At 44.6% G+C, this 15,159-nt stretch overlaps 1 protein-coding gene across 1 annotated transcript in view; it reads left to right on the top strand.

Annotated features, from left to right (window-relative positions):
• The first annotated feature begins 3,039 nt into the window (after nt 1-3,039).
• ENTPD3 (ectonucleoside triphosphate diphosphohydrolase 3) overlaps nt 3,040-15,159 on the top strand; it is a 38,871-nt gene continuing 26,751 nt past the window's right edge. The window contains exons 1-3 of the mRNA XM_049862600.1: nt 3,040-3,114; nt 3,929-3,980; nt 7,144-7,271. Of these exons, the coding sequence (XP_049718557.1) occupies nt 3,941-3,980; nt 7,144-7,271 (168 nt within the window). The 5' untranslated portion in view covers nt 3,040-3,114; nt 3,929-3,940. The remainder of the gene's footprint in view (nt 3,115-3,928; nt 3,981-7,143; nt 7,272-15,159) is intronic.

A 15,159-nucleotide genomic window follows, 5' to 3' on the forward strand; every position in this document is an offset into this window, starting at 1 on the left:
AGCATGAACCTGCAAAAAAGAGAAAGATAGGAGCACCCAGAGAGGTGGGAGGAGAACATGTCACATCTCCGAAGCCTCAAGAGAGCCTGTTCTCCCACACCTTCTCCAATACAGAATACTACAGGCCTTTTTAAGTTTTGCTAAGGGAATCAGTCAAGAAAAATCTTATTTGAAGTTGGCAATTTTTTTGTAAGTAATAAGACTAAGCATCTTTGCCATGTTTCCTGGCCATCGTATTTGTTTTGTAAATTGGTCAGTGCACGTTATTTGTTTATTGTTCTTTTGGATATTCATACCTTTCTATAGATTTGTAGGAACTCATTATATGTCACGGTTTTTAACTCTTTTCTCCCACATTCTCAAATATTTCCCCCAGTGGTTTTTAACTTTTATGGAGTCAGCTTTGTTGATTTTTTCTTCTGGCTTTGATCTCATGCTGGAAGAGGTTGTTCCATCCCCAGCATCAGAAAAGTGTTCCTCTATGTTTTCTTAGGACATTAAAACTTGTTTTTGTATTCAAACCTTTACTCTACCTAAAATCTATTTTTATATATGATGAGCAATCAGAATTTTTTTCCAAATGGTGAGCCAGTAGCTTCAATACCAGAATAACACATTCTTTCAACCTCCCCTTTATTCTATACTAAATTTCATATGCATTTGTCTGATGCTGGATTGTCTCTTTTGTTCTTTAGATCTCTCTGTATATTCTTGTACCTGAACCAGTCTGTTTTAATTACTGGAACTTTATAATACGTTTTGATATTTAATAAGGCAAGTCTGTACTATTAATCAGAAAAAAATCACAGAGGTGTGCATGTGTATGTATGTGTGTTTGTTCTTACGTGTGGAGGATTGATGGGGAAGTATGTACGTGTGTGTGCACATGTATATCTGTGTGTGTATGTTCTTACGTATGAAAGGTTTATGGTGAAGTGCTTTTGGTTGACTAGAACTCGTTTGGAGGTTTTGAAGAAGTTGGAGTCAGTATCTGGAACAGAGTTTCCAGGGAAGTTTGGAGGAAAAAAAACAAGAGGTGGAGACCACAGGACTCTCAAGAAAGGTTGGTGCCCACTCTTAGGAAGCCTGTAGATTGGGGCAAGCAGAGAAGAAAGCTGGGGGCATGGACTGAGCTATGTTATTTTTAGACACTAGTACCAACTGCGTTTCAAGGCCTTCTAGGCCCTGGCAGCTTTCACCAGCTCCTGGGAAGCTCACAGGGAGTGCCAAATTCAGCCATTCACCCCTCAGAGTTGACCTCAGGCCTGGATGCAGCATTAGCAGCTGTTTGTGGGTTTAAGATCCTCCTGGTGAAAAGTCATTTATCTGCCACATGCCTTATATTTCACTGGCCCACAGCTTTCATTGGAAACAAGTCTTATAATCCAGCAAGCCACCACCCCTGTCAGTTTGCTGTACTGTGATAGCTTGCTTGTTTTACTGTGATGCTGGAAGCTATGCCGCCAGTATTTCAAACACCAGCAGGGTTGCCCATGGTAGACAGGTTTCAGCAAAGCTTCCAGACTAAGACAAATTAGGAAGAAAGCCCTGGCAATCTACTTTCAAAAATTAGCCAATGAAAACTTTATGGGTCACAACAGAATATTATCTGAGTTGTTTGCTGTGGACATGTCATCAGAAGGGAGAGATCGTGGGAGGAGGACATCATGTTTAGTGAAGTAGAGGGCCAATGAATGTAAGGAAGACCTTGGTGAGACAGATTGGCACTGTGGATGCAAAATGGGCTCAAACGTGCTGGCAACTGTGTGAGGATGATGCAGGACTGGGCAACGTTGTACATAAGGATGCCATGAATCGAAGTCAATCCGATGGCAGCTAACAACAATTTGGCAAGTATTCCTGCATGTCTGACACCCCCAGCACAGACCTTGTAACACACACATACACACGCATACACGTGCGCACACACACACACCACTGGTTTGAGCCCTCCCCTCCTGGCTCTGAGGCATTCCTCTCCTAAGGCCCTCTTAGGGTAGTCAGTTTGGCCCCAACCCACACAGGACACGAAACAGGTGGAGGACAGAACCTAGATCTCTAGGAGAGACCCGGTGGACCCAGGACATACCCTGGGCCTCAGCTCTTCATTCCCACATTCAGGGGCCTCAAAAAGGGAGAAACCCAATTAGCCCTCTTGTTGGGATCATCCCAAGGGTCCTTGGGCTCAGAGGTCCAGAGAGCCACCTGTGGCTTCATTGTAACAGACTCCTGGGACGTTTCAATCCCTGCTGCCCCCATGCTGCATTCTTGTCATCTTTCCTACTTGGCCTCTTCCAGACCTTGCTTGCCCTCAGTTTTGACCTACCCACCTCCATAAATAATGGGATGGGGGAGCATTGCTCTCAATATCCAGTGGGAATGTCCTTGGGGATGGCCTAGGCCGTTTTGTTACATGAGAAGGAATTCCGTTGCCCCCAAGAGCTGGTCTGCCTAACCCACTCACTCCCAATACTACAAGTGTTTACCCGCCTCCACCCTACGGCCAAGGAGAGATGGGATTTTTCCCTGGCTTAGGGCCTGTCCGCTGGGGGCCCCATGAGGCCCTGAGCGCCCACAGTTTCACAGCGAGAGCCCGGTCCCTGCCCCGCCCTGCCCCCACTTCTGTTCCCTTGGGGTTGGGATGCCGGTGAGGGGAACCAGAAGAGAGATCAAAAGGTTCTTGGCCCTGACGCGGTCAGAAGAGGGAGGTGGGCACTGGGCCTCCACCTGGGCAGACACCAGAAGCCTCCTCTTCCATTGAGGTGATGGTGGAGGGAACCAGAAGAGGGAAAGTGAAGGGTCATTTGTCCTGGACACGGAGAGGGGGGCAGTGAACTCCTTGTAGCAGGCAGCGGTTCGTCTCCGAGATGAGGCGCTTGCCCCCTCTGTTCGGCTTCCACGGAGGGCTAGGGGTAAAGGCAGGAGGAACCAGAAGAGGGAAGGTGAAGAGGTACTTGGCTTTGATAGGGACAAGGGGCGGTCCCGGGCCCAGGCTGCACCGCCCCCGCCCTGCCCCGCCCCGCCACCTCCGCGCCTCGGCTGACTCCTCCTGCGCGCTGGCCGCCGGCTGCCACTGCGGCAGTGCCACTGCCTTCCCCGAGCGGCCGCACACAGGTGAGAGCAGGGGACCCTGCGCCGAGCCGCCCAGGAGAGAGCCGGGGGCTGCTCGAGGCTGAGGGCTGGGAGGGAAGGAAACGGAATCCGGTTCCCGTAGATGGCCGAGGGCGCGAGCCCCAAATCCTCAGGCGGCGGGAGGTGGTCGGTGCCATGCTCCGGATGGGAGGATGGGGCTTCACCCAGCGCTTCTACCGGCCAGAAGATGCGCTGGGCGCTCAGATGCCTGGGACTGCGCGGACGCAGCCCAGAATAGCACCCCACCCCCCGATTTGGGGCGTGCTGGACCCTAGGGGCTCGATGCCCCCTTGCAATTTATTTCCAGGCAGCAGCTAAAGATACCCTCTCCTGGGCCTTTAAAGGGCGACTCCGGGCTCACGAGGTACACAGAAACCTCCCTTTCTGGTGTGCTGGGAGGAAAAGCCTTGTTTCTACGCTGTGAATGTTCAATAACAAGAGAAAGATTTGTTTCAGCCCCGGGTGGTGTGTGGTGTGTAGAGGTGGGGAAATACCTGCTAAAAAAAAAAAAAAAGAGAGAGGAGATATATATATATTTTTTCAGTTTGAAGTTTCGGAAACCTTTTCTCCTTCCATTCTTTGCATTTGGGGGGTTGGAGGGGAGACACTAGAATTACGCCCCAGCTTCAGTCTATCTTCAAAGTTGTGGGTTCGGGTCCATCTGGCCTCCGATGAGGTTTTGATGTAGAGAGAGTGGAATGGGTTGGTGTTTTAAAGTTCTGCAAGTTTTTTAAACTTTTAGTCAGAGCCTCAGAGGCCATGGATGAATTGTCATTCTGTGTTCTGTCACCCGCAGCTGGGAGAAAGGATGTTCACTGTGCTGACCCGCCAACCCTGTGAGCAAACAGGTTAGTATCTCTCCACAGGCAGCCGCATGGTTTTGTCAAATCCCATGAGCGCTCCCGCTTCATCCCACAGTCTTTCATCCATGTCCCTTGCAAATGAGTGTTTGGTGAATCCCATCGGTTTGAGACTCAGTTGCTCACCTGGGTTTCGCTACCAGCATTCCTCAAATAAAAGTAATGCTTTTCATCAAAGCCACACAAAACAAGGACTAACATGCTTGTTTCACTTAAATGGTTTTTCCTGCTTGTACAATCCATTAATTTGGCCCTTGTGGTTTCCCTTACCAAGCTGTGTGTAAGGTTGGCTTTAGAATATTGTTGATTTTGTGATGAATTCTAAGGGACTCAGATCTTTCCTGTATTTCTATCCAAGTGTTGTTGCTGACACATTGTCTATGGCAGCCTTCTTCCCCCTTCCCACATGGGTCAGCATTGTTATCACTTATAAATTAGTAGGGGCAATTTGTAAGGATGCAGTCATGTGTGCAGAATTCACACACACACACCCCACCCACGCACGCACACATGCACACACATACGCCGGGCCCCGCCTGCCTCTGGACAAAGGTTCTGCCCTCTCCACTTTCAGGTGAGTACCTTGTAATTACATGTTTGTCTAGCCCTAATGGTAGCGCAGCTCTGAACTGCCTTCCCTAAACGAATGGGGCCTGGTCTGGTCCATTTGCTTTGCAATAACCTTTTCTGCTGGGCAAGGGTTTGCATAAGGTAATCACAGCTTGTAACTTGAAAACTGCTGAAGCACTGAGGTCTTAGGAGATGAGGCGCGTGGCTGTGGTCAGGAGACTGCTTACACACCATTACCATCCTGTGTTCTGTAGTTGGGCCCCTAAATTGAGTATGCTCATCTTCCAAAAGGATATGTTTTTTAGAATAGTGAGGGCAATTTATAAGAATTGTTTTTAAAGGAAATTTTACCTAAGGAGCTGGTTTCCTTTGATTTTCAGGGTTTTCCCAAAACACCTTGGAATTTCACCACATATACTGCAACATCACACATATGGACCAATTTGCTACATTCCTTCAAAAGGACAAGTTTAACTTGGCAGATTAAGCCTCAAATTATCCACTGTGTTTTGTTAGGAGAAAAATCCCGCAAACCTCTATAAGTGACCCTGACACATGCATTCTTTAAAAGCTGATGCAAAGCGTTGCCTCTGTGGATAACTGGTGCCCAGCTGGTTCATGTATTTTATCTGAACTCACAGAAAAGTGATTTAGGACCCCTTGAGAGGCCCTGAGAGCCAGCTTCACAGTGGCTGATATTTTGGTCGGACTGGCCCCCTCCAGTTGGTATTACAAATGATGCTTCCATGAGTAATCTTGTGTATAAGTCATTTTACACACATGGGGCTTGTCCTGGGGGATCAGTTTCCAGAAGTGGGAACAGCTGGTATGCATATTTACAGTTTTGATAGATATTGACAAATGGTCCTCCATTGATGCAGTATACATCAGTTTATACTCTCACTGACAAGGTAGTGAATTAAGGTGTTAAGTGGCCCTTTTTGACATCAGGAGGTGTCTGGAGCTACATCTATACTGCAGGGAATGAGATGGGGCAGAAAAAGTTGGCTGCTCTGAGCCACTGAGACCCACCGCATGACTTCAGGTGTTGTGATGCGATTAGATACTGGGGCTGAGTATAATTCTACCATGGCGGCCTACATATATGCCTTTGATTTCTTCTAGGGACATGTCTCCTTAAATAATGGAATGGTAAAGTATAGGTTATGGTGATCTAAGTGTAAACGTTCTGGAATAGGGCAGTATCTGCCCATTGCTTTCTGCCAGGATGGAAACGTTCTACAGTTACCCCATCCACTATCGTAGCCAGTAGCCATGTGTGGTTACTGAGCACTTGAAATGTGGCTACTACAACTCAGGAACTGAACTTTTTATTTAATTCTAATTAATTAAAATTTTAGTAGCCAACTGGTGAGGGACATAACTGAGATGCAAGTGTCAGCCTCCCCCTCTCTGAATCCGGTAATCTTTCTATTATACCAGTGTTTATCATAGTTTAGTCAACTGAGTGCCACCATGAATATTATGGAAGCCCTGGTGGTGTAGTGGTTAAGTGTTCAGCTACTAACCAAAAAGTTGGCAGTTCGAATCCACCGGGTACTCCTTAGAAAGCCTGCAGGGCAGTTCTACTCTGTCCTATAGGATCGCTATGAGTCAGAATTGACTCAATGGCAATGGATTTTTTTTTAATTAATATTTATAGTTCTACCAAGACTATTATTTGATCAATATTTTAATTGAATGCCTTTTTTGTCTTTTAGAAAAATTCTGTGTGATTTATATACAGTGAAACACATAAGTTTTAAGTTGTACCCCTAAATCGAGTGTTCTTATCTTCTAAAAGTCTATATTTTTAAGATAGTAGAGACAATTTATAAGGATTTTTTTTTTTAAGAGAAATTATAGCTAAGGAGCTGGTTTACTTTGATTTTCAGGTTTTCCCCAAAACATTTTGGAAGGTTTGATGAGTTTTAACAAATATATACACCCAGATACCCCCACACTGCTATTAAGATAAAAAGCAATTCCATCACCCTAGAAAGTGCCTTCGTGTTTCCTCCCAGTCCTCCCCAATAAATCCCTTCCCTAAAACCCCCAGGTAACCACTGTTCTGATTTCTGTCACATACCTGTTTTAGAACTTCACATTAATGGAATCACTTCAGTACAGTACAGTACGTACACTTTTGGGATAATTTCTTCTTAATTAACTGAAGTTATTTTTAAATGGTGACACCATGGGTCGGAATCAACTAGATGGCAACTTTTTTTTTTTTAATGAAATATTTTATCACCTCCTTTAATGGAAAACCTGTAGTTTCTAATCCACATTAAAAGAAATATTATCATAAATTATCTAAGATACCATCAGTAGTATACATAAGACACTTTGGAGACACCAGAAAAGTACCACACATGCCTGCCTGCAAATACTGTTTTAGTCCACACTTTTGGGGAAGAATAAATGGGTATTGGACCCCAATAGATACTCTGCCTTAAAAGTTTGGGTCTCACTAAAGCCAGGGAAGTGACCTGTGCACACAGCATGGGCACAGTCCACGGATTCTATAGAGAATGCCAATGTCAGGCTCCTATATTCCCTTCATGTGTCTTCATTTTAGGGTTCAAGGCCCTCTCCCGAACTTCAGCCATCATTGCCTTGGTGGTCTTGCTTGTGAGTATTGTGGTGCTTGTGGCTATCACACTTGTCCAGATTCACCAGAAAGAGGTCCTTGCACCAGGACTGAAGGTAAGAGTGAAGGGATTGAACTTTGGAAACAGATAATGGTGATGTTTGCACAACATGGTGAACATAATTAGTGTCACGAAATTGTACACGTAAAAAATGTTAAAATGAATGATACAACCATTTTGGAAAACAATATGGCGCTTCCTTAGAAAGCTGGAAATAGAAATACCATAAAGAAATACCATAGGATCCAGCAATCCAAATCCTAGGAATATATCCTAGAGAAATATGAATAGGCATATGCATACCCATGTTCATTGCAGTATCGTTCACAATAGCAAAAAGATAGAAACAACCTAGATGCCCGTCAACAGATAAATGGAAAAACAAACTATGGCACATACACACAATGGAATCTGCGAATCATCTCACAACATGGATGAATCTGAAGGACATTATGCTGCAAGAAGTAAGTTAATCACAAAAGGACAAATATTGTATGAGACTACTACTATAAAAACTCATGAAAAGATTTACACAGAAAAAGAAACAATCTTTGATGGGTAAGAAGGAGGGGAGGGGTGGGGATGGAAAAACACTAAATAGATGATAGAGAAGTAGTAACTTTGGTGAAGGATAAGACAGTACACAATACTGGGGAAGACAGCACAACTTGTACAAGCCCAGGTCGTGGAAGCTCCATAGCTACATCCAAATTCCCTGAGGGACTGAATTACTGGGCTGAGAGCTGTGGGGACCACATGGAACACTCTCCCTTCTCGACCTTGGGTTCCCTATTATCAGCTTTCCTGTCCCCTCCCTCCTTCCAGTCCCTGCCCCTGGTCTGGTGTGTCCCCTTAATCTCATTTTGCTTTATGGGCCTGTCCAATCCCTGGCTGAAAGGTGAACCTCAGGAGTGACTTCATTACTGAGCTAAGCGGGCATCTGGGGGCCATAGTCTTAGGGCTTCTCCAGTCTCTGTCAGGCCAGTAAGTCCGTTTTTTTTTTTTTTTTTTTTTTTTTTTTTTTGTGAGTTAGAATTTTGTCCTACATTTTTCTCCAGCTCTATTATGATCCCTGTCAGAGCAGTCAGTGGTGGTAGCCGGGCACCATCTAGTTATAGTGGACTCAGTCTGGTGGAGGCCATGGTAGATGTGGTCCATTAGTCCTTTGTTCTGATCTTCCCCTTATGTCTTTAGTTTTCATCATTCTCCCTTGCTCCCAATGGGATGAGATGAATGGAATATCTTATGTGGCCGCTCACAAGCTTTTAAGGCTCCAGATGCTACTTGCCAAAGTAGAATATAGAACATATTCTTTATAAACTATATTATGCCAATTGAGCTAGATGTTCCCTGAGAACATGGAAGGTGAAGAGAATCAGTGGGTCTTCAATGACTTTGGGCAGGGGTCAGCAAACCGTTTCTGTAAAGGGCTAGATGGTACATATTTTAGGTTTTGAGAGTCACTTAAAGTCTGTCACACATTCTTTGTTTTTTGTTTTGATTTGTCTTACCCTTTAAAAATGTAAAAACCAGTTTTGGCTTGAGGGCCAAAAAAAACCAAACCCAGTGCTGTCGAGTCGATTCCAACTCATAGGGTCCGGGGAATTGAACCATGTTATCTGAATCTCATTTAGCATGTACACTTGACCCTAGGGAGTTCTTTCTGTATTCTTCTGCTCTTAGTGACTGTTCAAAGGTTATACTTGAAATAGAATAATTTTAAAATATAAGAAACCAATATTGCCTTGGGTCTGTGGGTGGGTTAGATCTACCATTCTGAGACCACATTTCTAAAGGATTTAATTAAAATTTCCTTTAGATAATGACATTTAGTTCCTTGATGAGACATTTTACTTAAGTATCTCAGTAACCATGAATAACATGAATTAAAAAAAGAAAGGAGGGGGGAAAAAAAGCCTTATGTAACTGTCCAATCATGAGAGGAAAACAAATTATCTGGTTGTCCAAAGACATTAGCTGAGGCCTAGAGAAGCTGTTCTCTTAAGCTCCAGGCACTGTCTTCCTCTGTAAACTATATTGCATCAGCACCGTGACCTCCCCTTTGCAAGTAAAGAAAAGGAGGTTCGACCAGTGGATGGCAGAGCCAGAACTGAAACCCAGGCTCTTCTGATCTCAAGGCCAGGGCTCCCTTCATTTCATGCCCCCCTCCCCACCACCACCTCTCCCTGATCCTGAGCTCTAAATGGAGAACTCAGGCTGAGGCACTGGCCTCTGAGAGGAAGAAAAATATGTCCTCCTCTGTACAAAAGGGAAGCAAGTAGAACTGAGGGCTGATGCAGAAAGGTCTGTTAAACTGGGGAGGTAATAAGAGACTAGTACCACCTTTAGATCCTGCTATCTGGGGGCCCTGCCTCAGGCCCACACTTTAGAGCTTCATCTCTCTCCCTGGGACAAGGGAATATGCCCACCAAAGCCCCTTTTAGAATACACTGTAGTACCTGGCATTCAGAAATCCCTGCCCTAATGTTCCCAAGTCCATTTCAGGGGCCTGTGTGGACTTCCTTCTGAGGGAGGACCTTACCACTGGTCTGTGGGGTGGCCAGGGAAGAAGGCAGCTTCTGGCAGGGGGTGTAAACAGCTTAGATGTGAGGTCCAGGCTGTCCACATGTGAGTGCATGAAGCTCCTTACTCTGTAGGTTTGCCAGGGATAGGAGAGAATAAGTTTGGGGCAGGGGAAAAGCCTCCATTTATGAGATTTTGCCTCTGCCCCACAAAACATTAGGCATGAGCTGGTTAAGGCAGTTGTCAGATGATGGCTTCCAGTTTTTCTGTGAGGTGAGAGGTAGGTCCTCTGTTCATACTGGAGGAACGTAGAGGAAATCCCTAGAAGGCTAGAAGAGTAAACTGAGTAGATAAAAGTATATCCCGGGGCACTAGAAAGGGCCCATTGAAGGAGGTTCAGTGCTACTGTCTTAGGTTGGGTTCCCCGAAAAGCAGAACCTAAGACAAAGATGTGAGTGTAAGTAGTTTTCCTGGGGGGGGATCCCAGGAAGAATGGGTAGGGAAGTGGGGGAAGTGAGACGGGAGGTAAGACACCAACAGAGGGCCTATTATGTAGCAAGTCACCACTGTGAACAACTAGGACCTAATCCTACTGGGGACCCCAAGAGTCAGTGCAGAATCCACCTCAGAGTTGTCCCCTACCAAAGGACATATAGAACACATGCCTCAGAATTACTCCACGCAAGAGGTATTGATATACCAACTTCCACCAGTCATTGGCTAAGAGTTGTTCCCTGAAGATGTTACTCTAGCACTCCTAGCATACTGTGTTCTCAGGGTAGGGTGAGCTCAGGCCAGGGATGGATTACTCAATAAGCAAGGTATGCACGGGCTTACTTGTGCTTACTTACTAATCTGTAGTGCACAATTTCATATGGGTTTCACCACATCTGATGTGCCACCAGAGAACAAAGGGTAAAAAGAGTGCAGTGGCCTTAAGTAAGAGTTTAGAGGAACCAGAAGACACACCCTTCCCAGGTTAGCACAGTTCAGAGAAAAAAAAATTTAATCACTTCAGAGTCTTGATATTAGGCCCTAGTCACAGCTGTAGGAGACAGGAAGTTGTATAACTTCGGAAGATTGGCTCAGAAGGCCTATTCTCCTTAATTGGGTGGATTACATTTGAGAAAAGACAGATGTTCTGGGAAGAGACCGGTGCACATGCAGTTTTCTCAGGGTGTTGCAAGACCTCTCTCCTTCTATTCGCAGTGTGCACTGGGGGTGGGGTGAAGTTGAATGAATATGAGGACTTTTTAATAGTTTGTGACTTTTTTTATGTTTCCAAAGTCCCATTTTGTCTTTGTGTGTTGCTGACAGTTGGTTACGAGAGACCAGCTCCACGATCGTCATTCTTTCGGACCCTGGAATGTTACTCAAAACCGTCATGAAATGTCATGATATCTGGCTGTTAAACCCAACTCTGGCTTATCTCTGACCTTGGCTTTTTTGAGTTTTAGAGCAGATCTATTAAAACTCAGTCAAGGGTCTAAAATGTCCCCAGTCCCCTTTTCCTTGTGTTACTGGCCTGACTTGCTCCACCAGCTTGAAGAGTAAGCATGATGGCATGGCTTTCATTTTTCACACAGGCCCCCACCTGCTTTATTATCATTAAGCCCAATAGCTTCCTCCTGAGGCTTCTCCCTCCCCACCCTCAGTCTTAATTGTTCAAGAACACTGGAGCTTCTCAGACCTATGTGATCAATATCACATTGCCATTGCCTCTTGTAGTCACATGATGTCACCATTAAAGATGGGTCCTGTGCAGTCTCAGGTTTCAGGGATGCCTTCTGGGCCTGCTGAAGCCACATTAGTTGCATATGTTGGGTGCCAAGGTCACGGGCTATTTTAGTTCACACTCCCATACTTAGTCATCACTCTGAAAAGCGCAACCACTGGGCCAGTTGATGTTGACACCATTCCCTGCTAGCCTCATTGAGCCTTGGTCATCAGCCACATCTACTTGTTGGAGAGCAAGAATTGGATAACTGGTTTCTTCCTTTCCAGAAGGCCCTGGGCTCCTTATTCAAATTGGTCCACCTCTTCCCCAGCCAGATCTGCACACTGCTTAATTAACTAAGGGTTTGCTTTCCAGGGACGTTTTATCTGGACAAAGAAAGTCTACGATACTGTATCAGGCATCTTAATACTAAGCTGTCGCCCAACTAAACTTGATTTTCTTGGGACTCATTGGAAAGCATGGAGGCTATTAGTACAGGTTTGGGAGTTAGTTAGCCCCAGGCTTGGTCCCAGGTATGTGACCTTAGGCAATTATTTACTTCCGCGAGCCTCAGTTTCCCCATTTGTCAAGTGGGATAACGATAGTACCTGTTAGTGAATATGGTAACACTTATAAAAGCACTTTGTACAGTGCCTGGCATATTGTAAATACTCAATGAATGTTTATTACTAGTAGTGTTCTTGTTATAGTATTAGTGATAGTAATAATCTAAGAGCCTGACCTTATGACCTTTGCTTTTGCTTTTGTTGGACCGTGGGGTTTGGTACTGAAGACTATGTATTTCCTTTTGGTTAACCCACTGAGTGTGTCTTCATATCCACATTCAAGGTGTGTTGTTTTCTGACACTACATTAGACAGAGGATTACTTATTACTTATCATCCAAACATCACCCACCTAGCTGAATTGAGTAGAATTCATTACCCCCTCATTCCTCATCGAGTCATATTGAGTTCCACCGAGCTACACAAATGTGCTCTGAAAATTGGTTAAAGACTGATTATTCTACTTTGAAAATGTCACTGAACAATGGTGGAATAGATCTGTGTGAGTCAGAAGCAGAGTTCAGCCTTAAGACTGGACCTGCTAGCATCAGATCAGGTGCCTAGAGGGTCAGCCCTTCCTCCGGGCCCTTCAGAGCAGAGTCTCTGGTTGCCCCAGACACTGGTGAGAGCCGGATCCCAGCCAGAGTTAAACATGAGAATGGGCAGTGTTCCTTCTTTCCAATCATGGCCCAGCAGCTTTGGGCTTCACATCCAGGAAAGCACACATTCTTTGTGAAGGGTGGGAGGGAAGAAGGTTTAGAGACAGGCAGGTATATTCTGAGTAGTTTTTCGCTTATTCTCTCTCTTCTGGTTTTTTTTTTTTTTTGGGTCAGTGCCATGCCGGGGTAGTGTTTGGGGGTGATTAGCTCAGTTGAAGGAGGAAGGAAGGAAAACATGTTGATAATAAGGAGGCCCAGGCCTCTTCGGTGCGTGTTTTCCTTCTTGCCTTCAGTTTCGACCTGTGCTTTGATCTCACTGTGAGTGTTGACATGGACATAGCGTGAACAATGCCTCCCCTTGTTCGCCTTGGGGGATGTCATGTCAGGATCCTGGTTAACATCCATCAGACTCAAGGGCCAAGACTAAGAGGCCGTCCAAATTTCAATACCAATGTACACCAGGTGTTTTATCTCAATGTAATGGAGGAGCTGTGATTCAGGGGCTGGAGCAACTTTTTTTTTTAAATTTGGCTTGGTCCCATTTCAAATGAAATATGCATTTGTAATAGTAGAAAGTTGGAAACCTCTGATGCCTAGAATCGAGGAATTAGTTAAATAAACTATTCTACATCTCACACTCACACTGGATGTGATGAATGTATTGAAAATGGTGATATAAATATATTTTACTGGCAGGGAAAGATGTTCATGACATACTGTTAAATGAGAACATTGCAAAAGACTAGGCTCAGGGAGCACTGAGTTCCTGTTAATGATGGTGAAATAACTGGAAAAAGATCCTGGTAATGGTTACACAACATGATGAGTGTCATCTGTGTCACTGAATTGTACATGTAAAAATGGTTTATTTGGCAAATGTTCGATTATATGTATTTTCACTACAATTTAAAAAAGAGTGCATAGTATCATCCTATGTTGACTTGAAGATACATATCTAAACACGTGTACGCATGTATGTATATGCACAGAAGGCCATTTGAAAAGATGTATAACAAGGAGTTAAAGTAATAGTGTGATTTGAGGTGTGTTTTTCATTTTCTTTCCTCGTTTTCTATCTCTTGCATTTTTATTTTGTCTATTTAGTTTGACTGGTTTTTCTGTATGTGACAAAAACGAAAACAAACCCATTGCCACTGAGTTGATTCTGACTCATAGCAACCCCGTGGAACAGGGTAGAACTGCCCCATAGCATTTCCAAGGAGCGTCTGGTGGATTTGAACTGCACACTTTTGATTAGCAGCTGAGCTCTTAACCACTGTACCACCAGGGCTCCATAACCTATATCTATTGAACATCCCCTAAGTGCCAGGCATATAATTTCCTATTTATTTCTGAAAATAAATTTTCTAAAATTGAGAGAACCCAGAGAGGCGAGGCATCTTTCCTGGCTGCAAAGGTGAGAATGCATCCCAGTTGGCCTGCCTCTAGAATGCACCTTCATTTTCCCTGGTTTAAGCTAACCCAGTGGTGACAGAATTAGGAAAAGGCTACCATCCAAAAAACCTCTAGCTACCCTGGGCTGATTCTAGGCACAACCAGATGCTGGGGCTTAGGTCAGCATTGCTGATTCCAGTCCCCACAGGCTGCTAATACATGTTCTTTCCTGATGGAATATGGTCGAGGGCCTGGGCGGGGCCAAACCTTCAGGTGAAGCTCTCTGGTGCCTGCCTCAAGCTGGGCAAGACAGTTCAAGACTCCCAGCCTTTTGTCCTGTGCAGTCAACACCTTTCTGACTATTTGTTCACATACATTTTACCAAAGTGGGAGCAATATGTCAATATTATTATTTTACTGTTGTAAAAATATGGGTAACACTACATTTGCCAGTTCAACATTTTTCATTTGTACAATTCAGTGACACCAATTACCCAATATTATTTCGTTTTTTTTTTTTCCTCCTTAGTACAAATTCTTTAATTCTGAGGGCTGATAACAGATATTAAAATGTCTCTCCCTTGTGAGAACTTCCAACTGTAGTTTCCTTTTGATTGTTTAGTCCCAAGCTGACAATCTTGGAAGTTTGACGAAGACTAGAGGATAGCCTGGTGACTTACCATTCATTTCCCTTCTGAGACCCAGGTGGCTCTGTGCCCCACCTCAGGGGTCAGGATGAGGGGGAATCAGGGGACCGATCTTTGTACGCAAGACCCTTGGCATACTAATTCTCAACGATGATTGTATATTGGAAGCTTAAAAAAAAAAATTGATGACTGGGTCTGCTCCCAGATACTCTGATTTAATTGGTCTGAGGTGCACCCTTGGCACTGGGAGTTTTTAAAGCTCCTCAGATGATTGTAAAGCATAGCCAAGGCTGAGAACCATACCCTAGAACACTTGACCTGCCCTACTCCATCCCCTTCCCCCACAGTCCAAGGAAACAAAGTTAGTTTAGAGAAAATCTTTTCCTTTTTTTGGCCAGCCCTATCTAAGTGAAGTGATGTAGATTGAACTCCCAAAG

Source organism: Elephas maximus, chromosome 20 (assembly GCF_024166365.1).
Source record: "Elephas maximus indicus isolate mEleMax1 chromosome 20, mEleMax1 primary haplotype, whole genome shotgun sequence".
Taxonomy (NCBI): domain Eukaryota; kingdom Metazoa; phylum Chordata; class Mammalia; order Proboscidea; family Elephantidae; genus Elephas; species Elephas maximus.